At 46.5% G+C, this 18,112-nt stretch overlaps 2 protein-coding genes across 4 annotated transcripts in view; one reads left to right on the forward strand and one right to left on the reverse strand.

Annotated features, from left to right (window-relative positions):
* TCF20 (transcription factor 20) overlaps positions 1–5,701 on the reverse strand; it is a 169,819-nt gene extending 164,118 nt beyond the window's left edge. Inside the window, exon 1 of one of the 2 annotated variants that reach the window (XM_069231214.1) lies at positions 3,745–5,701. The gene's annotated coding sequence lies outside the window, so the exon portion shown is untranslated. Of the gene's footprint in view, positions 1–3,297 lie in introns of both variants that reach the window. The other variant, XM_069231209.1, reaches the window with a different exon arrangement.
* Positions 1–17,337, forward strand: part of LOC138292544 (BLOC-1-related complex subunit 6-like) — a 92,509-nt gene extending 75,172 nt beyond the window's left edge. Inside the window, exons 1-2 of one of the 2 annotated variants that reach the window (XM_069231215.1) lie at positions 5,755–7,781; positions 13,111–17,337. In XM_069231215.1, the coding sequence (XP_069087316.1) occupies positions 16,026–16,778 (753 nt within the window). In that variant the 5' untranslated portion in view covers positions 5,755–7,781; positions 13,111–16,025 and the 3' untranslated portion in view covers positions 16,779–17,337. Of the gene's footprint in view, positions 1–5,754; positions 7,782–13,110 lie in introns of those variants that run through there. The other variant, XM_069231216.1, reaches the window with a different exon arrangement.
* The last annotated feature ends 775 nt before the right edge of the window (positions 17,338–18,112 follow it).

Raw genomic sequence — 18,112 nt, forward strand, 5'->3', positions numbered from 1 at the left:
CATAGTCCCATATGTCGAATATAAACACTATACCAAGATACAACACACCTGGCCTGCACATTATACATAAATACTCATGACAAACACAAACATGGACAAGAGCCACACATACACATCCTGTGTTGAAAATGTATCGCCCCACAAGTCTTAGTGCAGACCCACATTTCCACAAACACACATCTAGCTGCCAAAAAGGCAGACCCACGTGACACGTGCAAATCATGCCCCTGGAAAAGAGCCACCTGTCCCAAGAGCAGACGCATATTTAATGTACCCTGCAGAGACTCTAATGTGCGTGGGAACAACCAATACATGCTAAACCACGTGTCACAGACACAGAACCACGACATAGTTGGAACCACTGGTCAGAATGCAATGTCACAGTACCTGAAAACCTGTGTCCTCCACACACTTAGGCCCAACTGCCACACACAATTCACACAAACATGAATCCCCAACCAGGTGTCTCAGAATGGCAGGCAATAAAAAAAATACACATAGACAGGTGTCTCTCTCAAACACAGAGCCCTTAATGTCAAACACAATGACCAACGTCCGATACTCAGCAGCACCACATGTCAAGCGCAGACAATACTAGCCCAATCCACACTCACCTTCCCACATGTACAAATCATGAGTCCGAAACGCAGATATCTGCCCTTACTAGCACACACCAAATAGTAGCATGCACAGACACAAAACGCCCAAGCATGTAAACCAACTAGTCCCGCATACAAACTCACAAGCATGTCTGATACTGATGGACTACGTGTCATTTGTAGAGACCTGAGTGTCCCCCATATCTCGCATTCAAACCCATCTGATTCATATGTCCTATATGCAGAGCCATGTGTTGACAATATGCTATGCATAGATCACATGTCCCACACGATGATCCATCTCCCTAATGTAGCTCCACTTATCACACAGACATACTACCTACAAAAAAAATGTACACCACATAAAGAACTAATTCACACTTACAGAGACATGTGTCACACATACCAAAAGGCCTCCGCACACACCCACAAGCCAGAAACCAAGACCTCTAATACCGACCTGCTAGACAGACACACACAGGTGGTACATATACATAAAAATCACTGACCCAAGTCTTACACACACACAAACACCCAGACCATAGGCCCACGTCTCTCACTGATCCAGTTCTCACAAGCAAACTGCCATGTGCCACAAAACAGGCCCGTGTCAAACATGCAGCCAGGTAACTCAGACTGAAATAAAGGTTTCACAAATGCACGCAGACCCACGTCTCCTACACACAAATCCATAGGTCAGTGAACTAGACTCAGCACCTACATATACCTATATATATTAGACACAGTGCAAAGTGTTACAAAGAAATCACGATCTCCCACACCTATATTACAAACAGACTCAGAAATTGAAAGCACACACGCAGGCCATTGTAAACCACTGATTCATGCTGGGCATAAAGGCTTTATCAGACTCAAACAACCTACCCACAAGCACACTTATTTCACAGAAGCATGCAGATCAAAGTGTCAGACTTACGGGCCATTGTAAACCAATGACTCAAGCCTCACACTCAGACACACTACTTAAAAATCACTGACCCGTGTTTCTCACTCATGCTACGGAACATCAGCTCTCAACTCAATTTTCACAAACCCTTGTCTCACATACGAGACTTTCATCAAACATACCACAATTCCTGTGCATCAGATACCTATACAAAACCAGAACATCGCTAGGCACACGCCACCATCTATGTTTCGTATATGAAATGCAAACCTTTTACATTGTTTGACAGATAAGCACACAACATACAACACATACACAAGTCCTGCTTTCTACGCAGATCTTTTTGCACATATGGGCTCACATTTCAGACAGACACACATCCATGCAGTGATATAAAGTGGCAGTTAAAAAAGTGTATAAATGTATTAAACTTTGCAAAGGGAGAGAATCAGCACTTCTCAGAATAGCTGCAATTCTTTTAACAGGAGATCACCAGGACTTCCCTCTAACAAATAAGTACTTTGAGATAGAGAGTATTTGCACGTATATTTCAGTGGCAAGCTCCGTTCAAACAGGCCGATGTCGTGTGTACATGCCCACATATCACCAGGGTCTGACTGGCCTGGAGGGCAATCAGGCAGCCGATGGGCAAGTCTGATAGGTGAGTGTGTGGGCTAGAGTTTTGGCTGTTTGGGAGTCTGTTTTATGGTCTGCTGGGACGGTTTTTATTGTTGATTTCCCGGATATTAAAAACAAACATTGCCTCCAGCAAGCTCAAACCCATGCTGTCTTCCACATCGCAAGAAACGTATACAGTGTGTCTTTACAAGTTCAAAACTGCCTCAATTTGCAAACATGGGCTACTTTTTTTAGATTTATAAATCACTATAGGGGCCGCTTTTATTTTGTTGCCAGGGCCTATTTTCTGTCCCAGTCCGACCGTGCGTGTGCCCAGAGCGGCTTCTTCCTTTAAGACTAATCTCCTACGCGGTCCTATTTCGAACACACACACACGTCTCTCGAAAGAACAGGCACGCGTCTAAAAGTACCCGCTAACAAAATAGCATCATGCAAAGGAAGCCACTGAGGTCGACGATCCGGGCCCAACTCACAAACATGTAGATATAATAGAAGTGCCCTACGCACAGCCCAAGATACATACAAGGGTCCACGAGCACCTAATGCGCACATTTAGAACACTTAAATCCATGTCACCCAGAGCCTAGTCTAAAACACACAAATAGCCCCTAGATGTCCCCAATTCCTCACACAGACTCACTTATCAAAAACAATCCCAAATCCATGCACAGCCGCCCACACAACCATAAAGCCCATCAACATAATTTTCATACAGACCGCCTTCTCACATGCAAGGTATATAGTTAAGTAACTAAATTGGTAATTGTTTCCAAAAATAAATAAATAAATAAATAAAAAACAGTGTAATCCTGGATTTCCCGTTAGACGATTTGTGATCCTGGCGAAATGCGTTGACCTCCCTGTGCCTTATGTCTCCTGAAAACCACGAGCGCTTAGAAACAGGCCAAATGCGTCTACCGCGCGCTCTATAAATAACCGGACACTTGGAGTCACAGTTCACGCACAAACACGTGACACACAAAGTCTCCCACACACATACTGACGGGTGAGCAAACACGCCTACGGCAGAAGAGACCCCTGTAACACACCCAAGCAGGCTCCCCCCAGACGCCTCAGAAGCATGCATGCTCTTAGAGGCGCACCCTCGGCCCCACAACGAACGTCGCCACAATCCCGGGCTCCGATACTCACCGCTCCCCTCCGGCAGCCCTCAGCCAGCTCGGCGCCCCGCCATCGTCTCGGGCTCCCTTCAAAGCAGACCGATGGGGAGACGCGCCGGCGGGAGGGCGCCCCCTGCCGCCCCCTGCCGCCGCCGGTGCCCCCGGCCCCTCCGACCAGTGCGCGGTGGCCCTCCGCCGCCGCTCACTCCATTCCTCGGTGCGGGGTGCAGCCCAAGGCAGTGTTTACCCGCGCGTCCCGATGCCGACAGAGCTTAATCCATGTCAGGGGGCGCGGACCGTGCCCGGGTGCAATGGAGGCGTCGAGGGGGAGGGGAGCGCGGCCCGGGGCTCCCCGGTGAAGATTCGGCGCTGGCGCCTGCTTTTCCAATCGCTGGGTTTGGCGGGGTTGGTTCTGGTGCCAGAAGGGGTGGGATTTGGGGAAACGCACACACCCAGAGGCCGGCCCAGTGTGTTTTACCGGTGGGGGCTTTTCTTGCAACCGGCTCCGTCTTCTGACGCGGACAGATTGTGCGGCTGGGTCCTGTCGACGGGTTTCCTCTGCGTCTCGTCGATCGGGTTAGCTGAAGCGTCAGTTGGATGTCACGGGTTCACTGGCAGACTGGAGGAGGTCTGTTGGATAGGTATTCTCGATCGGTCTCATTGAGAGATTGATTGGAGGAGTCTGATTAATATTGTGACAAAATAGTTCTGTGGGAAATCTATTGAGAGGTCAACTGGGGAGATCTTGTTAAAGGGTCTCTTTAGTCTGATGAAAGAGTCTTGTATAGTCTTGTCAATGTCCTCCGATAAGGGGTCGTGTAGGTCTGCACTGGCAGAGTTTTGTGCCAGGGATCTGCATAAACCTAGCAGATCAAATGGTTGTCGGGGGTTATTGGAGGAGTCTTATCAATAAGTCTTGGAAGGGCTCTATTTGTCCATTGGCCTTTAAGGTTCGCAGGAGAGGGCCTTATCTCTCAAATGTTCCAGTCGTTAGTGGGGAGGGGGTACATTTGAGGATATGTTCTCGATCAGTATTGTCAAGGAATGTCTTGATAACTGATAATGCCAGTCAGGCTTGTTAGGCATCTATTCCTTTGTAACACGTTCATCAGTCTTTGTCAAGAGACTACGACTGGGGGGTTGTGGAAAAGGCTGTCACCATTTTGTTGGGAGGGGGGCGCTCTGGACTTCTTTTTGACCAATCTTGCTGGTTCCTTCTTAAGAGGTCCTCCTGCTCAACGTTGCTAACCAGTCTACTGACGCATCCACCTAGTGGTCTTGTTAGGGGTCCACAGTAGAAGGGCCTGATGATTAATTTGTCAAGGATCTAATGGATGAAATGCTGTTGGGCAGTCGTATCCATCAGTCTAGTCAATTGTCTATTTGGAGACTTGTTGGTCATCATTTCACCAGGAATGTCTACTGTAGGGAGTGTTGTTGGACAGTCTTGTAATGGGCTGTTGTGATGGGCTAGTGCTGGCGTCTTGTCATAGGTCTACTGATAGGATCGTGCCAGGGCGTCCATCTGAGAGGTCTTGTTGAACAGACCTGTTGAGGTGTTAGAGGGGTGTTGTATATTGGCTCCAATAGGAGAAGATGGGATGGATCACGTTGAATGATATAATGAAGGCAATCTCTGGAAATGTCTGAGTGACTTTCTGGAGGGCTGTTACCGGCTGGTCCTAATTGGGGCCTGTTGGATGAATCTTTCAAAAGCCTACTAAAGGGAATTCGTGGCTCTGTCTTGTTCAGTGATGCTGAAAAGTTATAGAGTGGAATGGTGTTGTGTGTAGGCCCTAACGAGGATCTCTTGGGGTCATCGAGTAGAATGGGGTGTGGAAGGGAATATGCACTGTCTTGTTGGATGGTCCTGAGGAATGATTTATTGGTGATGTGTTATTAATAGACCATAGCGTGGCACCACTGGCAGGTCTTATGGAAGGATCTTGTCAAGGGAAATATGCGAGCCTGTCTTGTGAACTCTTGTTGATTGAGAAGGCAAGTATTTTTTTTTTTTTTTTGGAAAGGATCCTCACAGGGCCCTACGGGGCCCAGTGTTTACCTGCAGGGGTGGAGTCGGCGGCTGTCAGACAGGCATTGAGGAGAAGGAGGTGGGGGGGTCTGAGGCGTGTTCGTGTGCCAGAAGATGGGGTGGGGTTTACAGTAGGGGGACTCAGTCTGCCTCAGGCCCTGTGTTTACCAGCGGCTGGTGGTCCGGTGCGGCGGGCTCGTATCGCAATTCTCGAGATCCATGGAATAAGGGATGGATCTTTGGATTCAGGGTCCCCTCCGCAGGCCCTGTTGAGTGCTGGGACAGGGAGGGCGATTAAGGAATGGAAAAGGCGCCGTGCAGATCCTTGGCGTGTTTTCCAATGTGGAGGCTGGTCTCTCGCTCGCTCGCTCTCTGAGCTTCCTCCCACTTCCCTTCCTTGCCTCCTCCTCTTCCTCTCCGCCCCCTCCTCCCTCCGGGCGCGGAGAATCACAGATCGGGGGCATCTGAGGGGCTGAGGGTGGAGGTAGAGGTTCGGAGGGGTCCGAGGCGGGTGGCGGTAAGGGGGCTAGACGGTCAAGAGTAGCCGGGCGGGGGCAGCGAGGCGCATTTAGCGACAGGACAGGGTGGAAGTAGTTAGAGGGGCGGGTGGGCGAAGATCGATTTACGAATGAAAGAAGGGAGGATTTTAGATAAGGGGTGCGGAATCAACAGCAGGGGAGCAACACCCTCTCCCCCATTCCCAACAGCTTCAGATGAAACAAATTACTCCAGGTGTCACGTGCAGTGAGATAGATGACAGGCACGCGCCTGCCGCATATGAATGAGCAAGCACCACCGGCGCGTCACTGAGGGGTGACAACGCGCCCACCAGCATCACTCCGGCCAGCCGTCAGCATATATGAGACGACCCGATAAAGCCCTTCACTCCGGGCTGCTAAGACTTGTCCGGTTCACTGTTAAAGATGCAATAACCGCCTCAGATAGCCCTCTCCGGCACACCACTGAGAGGCGACAGCCACTACGTCACACCGACCAGCATGTTACTGACAAGTGACAAACACCCCGGCTTGCCGCCTCTAGCACACCGCTAAGGAGTGACGACCATTACAACCAACCATCCAGTGCATCATTTGTAAAGAAAAACGTGCCGGTGCCCAAAGCGCTCCTCTGGAACGCGGCTTCTGCAATTAACTATGCGAACACAGAATACTGAGGGTAGTGTAATCCTGAAACCATGCCGGGCCTCTTCAATCAATTTACAGCCACTCCCTGCCCCTTCAGCTCGCTCTTGCAGCTTTCTCTCTTTGTGCCGCCTTTTCTTTTTTCTCTTCCTCCATCTTTCCCACATGTGTCTTTGGCTCGCAGTAAATGCTTGAGGTAGACCAATAAGTGCCGGCTCTCAAAAATAAGGGCCGGTGTCCCGCACCGGAAACCCCCTGCTCAAAGTAAGCACTGCAACTATCCCTAGAACACTGTTAAGAGGTGACGAGCACTTCGCCACCGTCCTAAGTACATCAATAAGAGGTGACAACCGCCCCCCTCCCCCTTCTTTATCACATGATGGGTGACAACCACCATGCCAACCCTCCCGAGCACCACTACAGCCAGCCAAAGCAAGCAATCAGCTAACTTTCAATAACCACTCGTCCGGCCCTCCCAGCACATCACTAAGAAGTGAAAACAACCACACTGCCATTCCCAGCGCATGACCAAAAACCGGCAAAGCCCCTCGCCATACCTCTAAAGGAGACCCCTAATATGACAACGACCCCATCAGCTCTAGCACCGCCAAAATGTGGACCTTCCCCAAAGCCACCTTCTGTACAGCGCTAAAAGACAACAATTACTCCACCACCCCTGTTCAGCACATGACAGAGGTGTCTGACAGCAAGCCCGCCAGTGCCCCAATGAGGACCACCCACCAGCTGCCCAAGCACACTGCTAAGAAGTGATAACCAGGCTAACTAACCCGCTACAGCACATCCAAGAGCGGTAATAACTAACCCACAAGGCCACTCAAGCATGCTGCTAAAACGAGACAACCTCCCCAGAAGGCGACTGGCAAAAGGTGGCAACCACCCCATAAGCAGCCCCAAACAGTCATCTATGAGAAGATAACCACCGCACTCTTCCTCCCACCACCAGTAATAGTCCCCCTCGGTCCCAGCGCATCGTTATAGCGCCAATGAGTTCAGCATTTATACCAGAAACGGTAAAGACTAGAAGGAACTGTGTAACGGGACAAAGAAAACGAAACGTTTTATGAGGTCTAAATGTGGGAAATTAACCTCGCTCCCCTGTACTCGCCTATATCCAGACTAAAAGTGGTATTCGTCGGATTCAAATGGAATTAACCACCCAGTCGTAATGATAAATGGACTCATCCAGATTACAACTAGGAATTGCAAGTCTCTAAAATAGAAGAAATACGGCTTCACTGTTCCCAAGACAAAACACGAGGCTCACCGGATCCAACAGAAACACGAGACTCTTCTTCCAAAAAGAGTACTTATTTTTTCAAGGTAAGAATATGACTTAACTGTTTCCAAAATAAAAACGTGTCTCGTCTGCTTCCAAAGTAAAAGTAAGACACGCTGCTTCCAAATTAAAAGCTTGTCTCAACAGCTTCTTACATTTAAAATGAACCCATAATAATCTGAAAAACCAACAGATTGGTCAGGCTGGCGTTTTAAATAAATGAATCAACCTTGAATAATAATAATGCCCATAGAAAAAAAATAAGACTCATCCACCGCCCAGAATAATACATAGGATTCTGTGTCAGGACCGGAGCCGATTATGCTTCCCAATCTTTACTACTCATAAACAGTAGCCAATGAAACAACTGTAAAACAGTAAACACACTATAAACACGGAGGCTTTGAACCACACCTCTACATAATCCACCAATGGTAGTCCCGTAAAGCCTACAAAATAGACTGGCACCATTTTGACTTCCTGTTTCTTTGCTGCTCCACAGTCAAGATAAGTGCCTCCCTATTTTGTTTTTTGAAACCCTATTATATAACGTTATTGGCAGTGTATATAGTTGCTTTTACCATAAAGGTTTTTTTATTTGGCGAGTCCCCGCACTTCTTTTGCAACCTCTTTGTTTGGCTTTGTGCTCTCCCTAAGGTGCGTGTTGCGTCTTCTTAAATTGCCATTTAATTTGTTTTCTTTACTTTAAGTTTTCTTTTCCTTTTTCAAGTATAAGCAGGCTCCTCCCACTTCTCTTGTTCGTTCCGATCCGCCTTGCTCCTCTGGGTCCGAACGCGGCCCGGCAGAGCCTGGCCTGTCCCTGTCCCGCCCCTAATAGAGTGAGGCCACGCAACGTAGCCCAATTGGACTATGTGCGCTGGTTCTGGGAGGGCCAGCCGGGCCGCTTTCTCCCACTCGGCTGCTCATCCCTGTGTGCACGCGGATCAATGCCTCACCCCAGGCTGCAATAACGGGGGTTGCCATCAACCAACATGCCGATTGACCGGATCAGCGTTCCAACGATTAAAGGGAAAACGTTTTTTTTTTTTTTTTATCTGTACTTTATCTGATAGATTTTATTAATTTTTGGAACTTTTCAATTCTGCCTGTGTTCGACGCCCCAGGCCAAAGGAAGGCTAACGCTGTAATAGTTAGAGGTGGGTCTAAGTGAAGTTATTGCTTTCCCTTATGCCTTTTCTATTCAAGTTCACATACCCTTGATTCCTTTTGGGATTTTTATTTGTGGTAGAGCGCGACTATCATGTCTGATTACAAGGCATATGAGAAAGGTCTGGAGTATTATGGCCCTTATGAGGATGAAGATTATTATTTCAAAACATGTATTGAACAAGTGATTGACTCCTCTGTCCAAAAGTCTGTGAACAAAGCACTTTCATCAGCTCTTCATACCCTTCCCAAACGTCTAGACGAACTGACCCGTCCCCTAGCTCCTCGCCACACCCTGGGGATTTAACCACCCCACCTCCTCCCCCTTCTCCTGACCAACATTGGCCCCACTCCAGTACTCTGGCCAAATTGTCCCTATCAACCGTTCCTGAACACACTTACACAGCAGTTGCTGCTTCCAAGCCATCTAGTTCTCTTTCACCCTCTCTTCCTCAGATTCAGACTCTGAATCTTCTTCTTCCAAAGAATCCTGGAAAACCTGTAAACGCACTAAGAAAGGCAAGCGCTCCTCCTCCCCCCTCCACTCCTTCCCCTTTCACTTTTGAACCTTCTGAAATAGTGCACCCCAGATCCTCTGATTGGTCTCTGACCCCAGCAGTGGCTGAGTACATGCAAGCCCTTCTCAGAAAGGGCTTTTAAAAAGAAGTGAGATCCAGACTGAAATCTGAATGCCCCCGTCCAGATCTAAAACTGCTGTCACCCCTGAGATTGATGCCACCATGGTGACCTTTCTAAAAAGTATAATAAAGATTCTAAGAAAGGCATAGATAGAGCCCTTAAAGCATGTCAGGACAAGCTTCTGGATGTGTCAGGTCCTCTGGAAAAAAATATGGAATTAACTCTTCAGACTAAGGAATCAGGGGCTGCCATTCACCCAGATGTGCTTGCCGGATGGACCCAAAGAGTCAATTTGTTTCTTAGGCAATGTAAACTGTGCCCTAGCTTCTGAACGTCGCAAATCTGTTTTGTTGCGCATTGACTCACAACTTGTTGATCTAGCATCTGCTGAAGAAGGCCCTCTTGCCGAGGGGCAGTTGTTTGGGAATCGCTTTGTAAAAGACATTGCGAAGTTTGTGAATACGTTCACCTCTTTGGATAGATCGCAAACTTCCCTTAAGAGGATGTTCAACACTCTTTTTGGAAGTAACAGTCGTTTTCGAGGACGACCGGCCGGCCAGGGTTATCAACAAAGTCCTACAAGAGGAGCTGGCCCCAGACGCAGAGGCTTTACTCAAGACCCAAATCAAGCAGGCTTCTACCCTTGCAGAGGTGCCCGTGGGTTCTGTGGCTCCAACAGAGGTTATAAAGCCATTGACTACACTCTCTCTATCCATTCTCTTCCCTTGGGGGGCAGAATAAAACATTTTGTTCACAATTGGGTCAAACTTTCCTGAGATGCCTGGGTGTTAAATACAGTTCAAGGTTATCCTATGGAGCTAACTGCTATTCCCTTTCAACCAAATTTCCTTCCTCCTCTCCTTTTTTCCCAACAAGACAAGTCTTTTATCGACTCTGAAATTCAAGAACTTTTAAAAAGCAGGCTATCGCCATCACTTCTCACCATCCAAAAGGCTTCAGCAGCAATGTTTTCCTAGTACAAAAGAAGGGTGGCGGCCAGAGAATAGTCCTCAGCCTCAGGGATTTCATTACTTTTGTGCTTTACTGCCATTTCTAGATGGAAGGCATCCACCTTTAGAGAGATCTCCTGCAAGAGAGGGATTGGATGCTCCATCTAGATCTAAAGGACGCTTTTTTAACAGTACCCATTTCTCCCTCTCACAGGAAATTTCTTCAATTCCGCTGGAGAGACAAATGGTACGAGTATTTGATGCTCCTGTTTGTCCTGTCATCAGCCTGTGGCTAGTCACCAAACTTCTAAAACCTGTGGTGGAACACCTTCGCGAGAATGGAATTTGCTTGAACATTTACCTAGAACATATTATTCTCTTAGCCAAGGATCAAGCTTCTTCTGCCATCACAGAAAATGATGTAGATCAAGAGAGAGCCAAGACCAACCTAGATGGTTTCTTTGAGGTCCCTGGCCTGGAATGTGGGGTTACTCGCTTCCTCGATACAAGCGGTCTTTCTTGGTCCCTTGCATTACAGTGCCCTTCAGAGACTAAAGATCCAATATCTGCAACAGGCCTTTTGTACGATCATCTGATCCCTTTATCGGTCAAAGCAGAGTAGGAAATCCACTGGTGGCTCTCTCACATGGGGGCCTGGAATGGCAGAGCCATCTTCAGTGCCTCTCCGGAGGTAGTGATAGAATCCAATGCCACCTGTTAGGGCTGGGGAGCGAGATGCAGACCCTTTTCGACAAGTGGTCGGTGGTCCTCAGAGGAGTCAGATCTCAACATAAAGTGCCTGGAACTTCTAGCGTGTTCCTTGGCCATCAGGTCTCTATCACCAGCCAGAAGCAACTGTTGCATCCTCTTGAAGATGGTCAATGTATCAACAGTCCGGTATTTCAACCGATTGGGAGGGACCAGATTCCACCTATTGGTGAACATTGCCAGGGAATTTTTGCATCTTTGCCTGTCACAGAAGATCATGGTAGTGGCAGAGTTCCTTCCAGGGAAGGGGAATCTGGTTGGAGATTGGAACTAGTGTTTTCTGAGGGATTCCAGCGATTAGAAACTTCACTCAAAGATCTTCCAGAAGATCATGTCTTTGTTAGGTCCTTGTCACATAGATCTGTTTGCATCCCGCCTCAACTTTCAACTACCAAAATCTTTCAGTTGTAGACCGGATCCGTTAGCCCTGACAACAGATGCTTTCCTGCAGAACTGGGCAGGTCAGATGAATTACGCTTTTCCACCTTTTGCCATGATTCCGAGACGCCAGTCGGCATTATTGATTCTCATCACTCCTGTGTGGAGTCAGCCTTGGTTTCCATCTCTTCTGGAGTTGTCCATTGCTCCTCCTTTCCTTCTTCCAGTCTTTCCCTCGCTCCTTCAGGAGCCAGTAGGGTCCTCTCATCCCCTCCTATTATCGGGTCAATTGGCCATCATGGCTTGGAGGATATCAGTAGACATAGAAAAGTGCAAGGAATTGCATCTGCAGCTTTTATACAAGTTTGGTCGCCATCCACTCGCAAGAGATATCCTTTGGCATGGAGGAAATGGGTGGGTTGGTGCCTTCGAGGAGAGATGGATCCCGTGGGATCCAAATTCAAAGATATTCTAAATTGTTTGTCTGAGTGTGCTGAATCTGGTCTATGTTACAGGTCGGTAAATAATTTCAGGTCAGCCATCTCGGCGGGACATGAATGGATTGATGGTACACCGATTGGTCAACATCCGTTGGTATGTAAATTGCTCAAAGGCATCAGGGTGTCCAATCCTCCTAAACCACAATATTCGCAATTGTGGGACGTGAATGTAGTATTATCCTTTTTGAATTCTTGACCGGACAATTAGTTCTTATTTATGAAACAATTATCGGCAAAATTGACCATGTTATTATGTCTAATTTCATGTCCCAGAGCCTCTGATGTGAGAGCATTAGATCTAGCAGGTAGGTTGTTTTCTCCTACAGGAGTTTCTTTTCTTCTTTCCAGGCGAACTAAATGCATGTCTACATTTGTTGATTATCCATCTTTAACACACACTAAGCTTTGTGTGGTCAAGTGTTTAAAAGTGTATGAAGAATGTACCTCTGATCATAGGAATTATCCTTTGGGTCCTCTTCTGATTGCGATTCAAAAACCTTTTCGTCCTATGTCAGCTGCTACTTTAGCCCATTGGATTTGTTGGGTGATGTCTGAGGCAGGTATTGACATTTCTCTATGTGGTGCACATTCTACCAGAGGAGTCATGGCTTCAAAAGCTTTTTCTTGGGGCTCTAGGTTGGAAGATATTGTTCGTGCAGCTGATTGGTTGAATGATTCCATGTTTAAAATGTTTTACTGTAAACCTATTGTGCATGTTTCATCTTTAGTTGTGGATCAGCTTTGAACCAGCATAATCTGAGCCTCTGGTCCTGACATAGAATACAACATTTTCTAGCTTTGCGACAAGAATTTTAGATTCTATTAAAGATACGGAGGCGAGGATTATCCCACCCGGGATGATTGATGTATTAGAATTTGATTGTTCAAATACATGAAACTGTAGTTGTATTTCACCCTCCCTTGTTTTAGTCTGTTGATGCTGAACTGATTCATATTTTCTTTTATTTTAGATTCAGGTGCTAAGCAGACGTGAACTTCATGGACTTGATGCTCCACAGTGGAAGGAACAGATTATGTTCAGACGAGAAGTCTTCTGAGTCTGTTGTCAATGGAGCTGGAAACCTGAATTTGTTTGGTTTGAACTGATTAAAAGAGTTTTTATGGAATACCTTACAAAGAAAGAGGAAGTCAAGATGGTGCTTGTCTATTTTGTAGGCTTTAATGGACTACTATTGGTGGGTTATGATAGAGGCGTGGTTCAACGCCTCAGTGTTTATAGTGTGTTTACTGTTTTTACAGTTTTTTCATTGTCTGTTGTTTATGAGTAGTAAGGATTGAGAAGCATAATCCTCACTTTTTGTGTCCTTAATAGAACCTAAAATTCTTGTTGCAAAGCTGTAAAATTTTGTATTCTTTAGTCGTCAAATAAGTGTTTCATCAGCCCCAGAAGACATATGAGACGCATCGGTCTAGAAATTAAAAAAAAAAAAAAAAAGTTTATTCGGCATGCAGAATAACAAATGGGGCTCTGTATCTGTTTCTGAAATCTATGTGTTGCCTGAAGGTTACAGGTTCGATCCCAGTAACACACTACAGACTGTTAATCTGCCTTCTGAAGGGATGTGTATATAACCAGCGGGTTCCGACCCGAGGAATGTAGCTCAGGCGGTTAAGGCATCTGTGGCAGATGTGTATGTGCGTGCACCTGTAAGTCACAGATTCCAATCCACGTAATTAAGGTCAGCTGTTTATTGTGTCTGCAGCTGAACCAGTTTATAACCTGCAGATCAGAAGCTTCATTCTCTGTTACACAGCTAAGCAGCTCTGTGCTTCTGTCTCAAAGCTCTGTATGTAGCCTGCACTTCACAGGTTCCAGTGCCAGTAAGACTGTTTGGTGGGTTAACGCACCACCTGATTGCAATGAATCGTACTTTATACAAAGCAACTTATCTGGCCCTGTACAAAGCTCCCATAGAAATCATTCATGCATGTTTATAGTTTTTAGAGCACAGAATCGTACCCATCTTTGGTAAAATAAGGCCCACTAAACTGTTTAATGACAACACCTATTTTTACTGACCAAACTGCAATTCAGTGTTTGGTGTGCTACTAAACAGTGAATACAATTTTTAGGTCTAACCTCTAGACAGCTTCAGTTGTCCCGGCAGCCCCATGTTCTCCCAAAATTCATAATATACATACATATGTAAATTCTATTACTGTTAAATTAAAGCCAAATGCATTAAAACAGTTATATAAAATCAAAGCAGACTGACAGATTTATGCCCTGTAGTTAGTTAAAGCTTCATACAAACTAGAAAATGTATCACATAATATCTTAGAACGTCTAAAATGCAAAATATCTAAAATAAATTACAAAAACCTAAATTTTATTATTAAGCAGCAGTTCTGGCAACTAAATATTTCATGCATTTTAAGGTTATTTAAGGTGCTAGAAGAAAAGTTTAATTCATAATTGAAGAACAGTTCCCGCCAGTGTATATTCCGACCTTCAACTGAGAGGATAGCAAAGGACAAGCTATAGATATGATGTGATGGCTGCTGCCAGTTATCCTTGAGGATAGTGAGTCTTTTGGATCAGTTCCTCGCTAGCAGCCTGTCTGCGACAGCCATATATTTGACAAATCTGGTTACTGCCTGTGGATGCTTTCCTCGCAGGCAAAAGATGATGGCATGTGTGGATACCATATTGAATGAAAATGCGCTGTAATAGATGTCTGTGCTCTGTATATTAATATGGACCGGTGCATAAGAGGTGCACCAGAATGTTCCAGTGGTATGAGCGAAGCAGGCCTCTGAACCCATTTGGGCTCAAAGTCAGGAGAAGGCAAATAGTCTAGATGAAGCTGCTTTAGTCTGTTTTCTAATACGCTTTGAAGGGTTCAGCCAGGTATCTCTGCACTTGACATCGTGTGTACATGTTCATAATAGGCCATGCATGGCTTCTTTTGCTGAAGTTATGTTTGTCCCTACCAAAACATATTTCTTTTATCACTTTAATGAGCTGCTTCTTGAAGAGTGTATGTGGCATACATACATATTTTAAATACATGTCAGAGCCTTGCATCAACCCCCTTCAGCCATTGGTCTGTTCTAGTGTCACTCATGTTTTGATTCTGCCCACCACAGCATACAGTGTGGGTGTAATGCTGTTGGTTTTTAACGACCAGCTCCATCATGACCACTGACTCCATTTTGTGATTAGCTTAGCTTCACACACCGTCAAGTATTTTTCCGCGCACAACTTATGCATCATGTTTTTCGCTCCTCTCTTTCTCACCAAGGGCAGGGACATAACATGTGGGAGTGAGGGAGAGATAAGGATGTACTAGAAAATGTTTATGGTATGGCAGGGAACAGTTTGGTCTTGGGAGCGCACCTTTGGATGTGGCCAATCTCTACGCGTGCTCTTTCAACACTGACCTAGTACGGCCAGCGTTTGAACAACAATTTAGCGAATGGGAAGGGAAGTTTCTAGAATTCTCATCTCCAGTTTGTTTAAAGTACATAAGGTACTGGGAGCTTCACAGCTGAATGGACAGAGCTCATGTGAGGAGGGACGCCTTGCTCAGAACTTAGGTTGTCAGAAACAGGTCTGATGATGGCAAACAGAGGGATGATGTCGCTGTCAAGCCCCACGGTGACGCATTTTTAATTCTTATTTATAGCTTTGCATTGTGCATGAATATATAGTCACTATATGTGTGTGTATATATATATATATAATCCATGGTTCAGGTAGTGTATTTTCTTTGTTTCTATAATCATTATTATTCTACTGCTGGGATTATTTTCAGAAGTGCACTTGTGTTGCTGCATTTGGCATAAACGTTCACTTTATTCTTTCCCTCTGAGGCCTCGCCAGCGTAGCTTGGCAGGAAGCGCTGCTCCGCCGGGTCGGTCCATGGGGAGGCGCCGCGGCCTCTCTGCTTTCCTGGCCGGGGGCGGCAGTGACCCCATGGAGCCCTCTGGGCCCCCGCAGCACGTCATGGCCGAGGTGCGCATCTGCAGCGGGAGCGGCGGCTCCAGGGGGCCCGAGGTGAACGGGGTCCCTGCAGGCCCGCGCCTTGGCCTGGGGAGGCTGCAGGACAGCCAGAGCCTGGACGGCATCAGCCGGGCCTGCGCCGCCGGCCAGGGCAAGGCCGAGCCCGGCCGCAGGGCCACCATCTCCAGCGCCCTGGAGCTGGAGGGCACCGTCAGCCAGGAGGGGCCGCTCACCCATTTCACGGCCAACAACCTGCAGCTGCGGATCCGGCTGAGCGTGCTGCACGGGGTGCTGCGGGGGCTGGACGCTGACAACTCCATCCGAAGCCCAGGCCTACAGAGGCACAAAGCAGATATCCCTTCCATTGACCCGGACGTGCTGAAGGACCTGGAAAGGCTCACGCAAGATGTCTCTCACAAAGTGGATCAAATGATGAAGAGCTTAAATTGTACCATTCAGAATATGACTGCTCTGAGTGTTGGCTATATCCAGACATACAGAGATTCAGTGGACAGTCTTGGCGAGTCGGTGGACATGAGCATTAAAGGCATGTATACCCTGATGGCTCGTTGTGAGGAGTTGGATCGGTCCATGCAGCCAATTCATTCTTTGGCAAAACAAATTCGGGAGATCAAACGAACCCTGGATGTATTTGAGTCGTTATGCAAATAATACCTAGCCATTTCAGCATCTGAAAGTCTCTGCTTCCCTGTTTGAAGTTGGCCTCTTATAGCATATTGCCGGTGATACTGCATCGATTTGTGCGCAGCATGAATCGAGAATGCTCCTTTACAAGGAGGCTGTGGGTACATGTGGTCAGGTCACACGTACTTTCGCAAGCATCGTGTTGGAATTAATTGGCCTCTGCCAGCTAGCTTGGTGAAGGATTTGTTAGAGAACTGTGCAGGGCCAACCAAAGAGCTTCTAGCACAAACTGTAGATAATGTATATAATTTATATGAATGACTAGTCTTTCGGCCCGCTTAAAGAATCCAAGATGTTAACATATTTTTTAACACAGAATGACTTGTTAATCGGATGAAAACGGTTTCAACAAGGGATTTTGCCAGCCCATTTCTTTGTGTTTTGATTTTATTAAGTAATATCACAAACTGCTTCTGTCAATTAAAATGTTCAGCCTTTTTTGCTTAACCCAAGTAAAATACTTGAATATTAAAATGGCACTTTATTCTTTCCCTGTACGAACCTCAGGAAGCGCCTTAATAAATCTACTACTAAGAGTTCTGCATTCTTGGCATTCCTTTAATTTTGTCTCCTCTCAGTCTGAAGCAGGCATAACACTGGGTAAGTCCTCTTGATCTATGGGCGATCTTGCACAATGAGTGACAGCACTGTACCTGATCACATTTGCACAGCCGCCTGAAAAAACGGATGTCACTGATAGGACTGGTGTGCCTAGGCCACTCCCATATTTTTATATTTTTCACTTTTTGCACATTGAAAAGCTTTACAAGAAACGAAAATTAACAAAAAAGCTTAACGTTTACTAAAGGCCAACCTGTTGGCTTTGCTAGTGCTTGGTATTTGCATTATCTTTACTGTTCTCATAGTTAGTATTTTTGTAGGTCTTAAGGGCAATCTGATGATCACTATTACTACATGATCAGCTGTTCTACACACCCACTACAGGGAATGAAAACCACCAAGGCGCAGCTGGAGAGTCGAGAGAACATCAACTGGATACCTATCCTCTCAAACAGTAGAAAACCCAGGGGCCTTTGTATGCCATCTGGACTTGCACTCTTTTGAAAAGTCGGGCACGACATACAGATGTTACAGTTTCACACATACCGCAGACCATCTGAAAGGAGCAAACAGAAACTCCGTGGTCTGCTTGATCCGACGTGCCCTACTAATATAACCTCCACGGGTAGTGTTATGATGGTCTGGTGGCCATGAAGGATGAGCATCCTCTCCCAGGCTCCAGGTTCCTCATTAGATGCCTCGCAGTACAGCTGCCCGTTCTTCAACTTGTATTTCGTACA

This window comes from Pleurodeles waltl, chromosome 4_2, assembly GCF_031143425.1.
Source record: "Pleurodeles waltl isolate 20211129_DDA chromosome 4_2, aPleWal1.hap1.20221129, whole genome shotgun sequence".
In the NCBI taxonomy this organism is placed as follows: Eukaryota; Metazoa; Chordata; class Amphibia; order Caudata; family Salamandridae; genus Pleurodeles; species Pleurodeles waltl.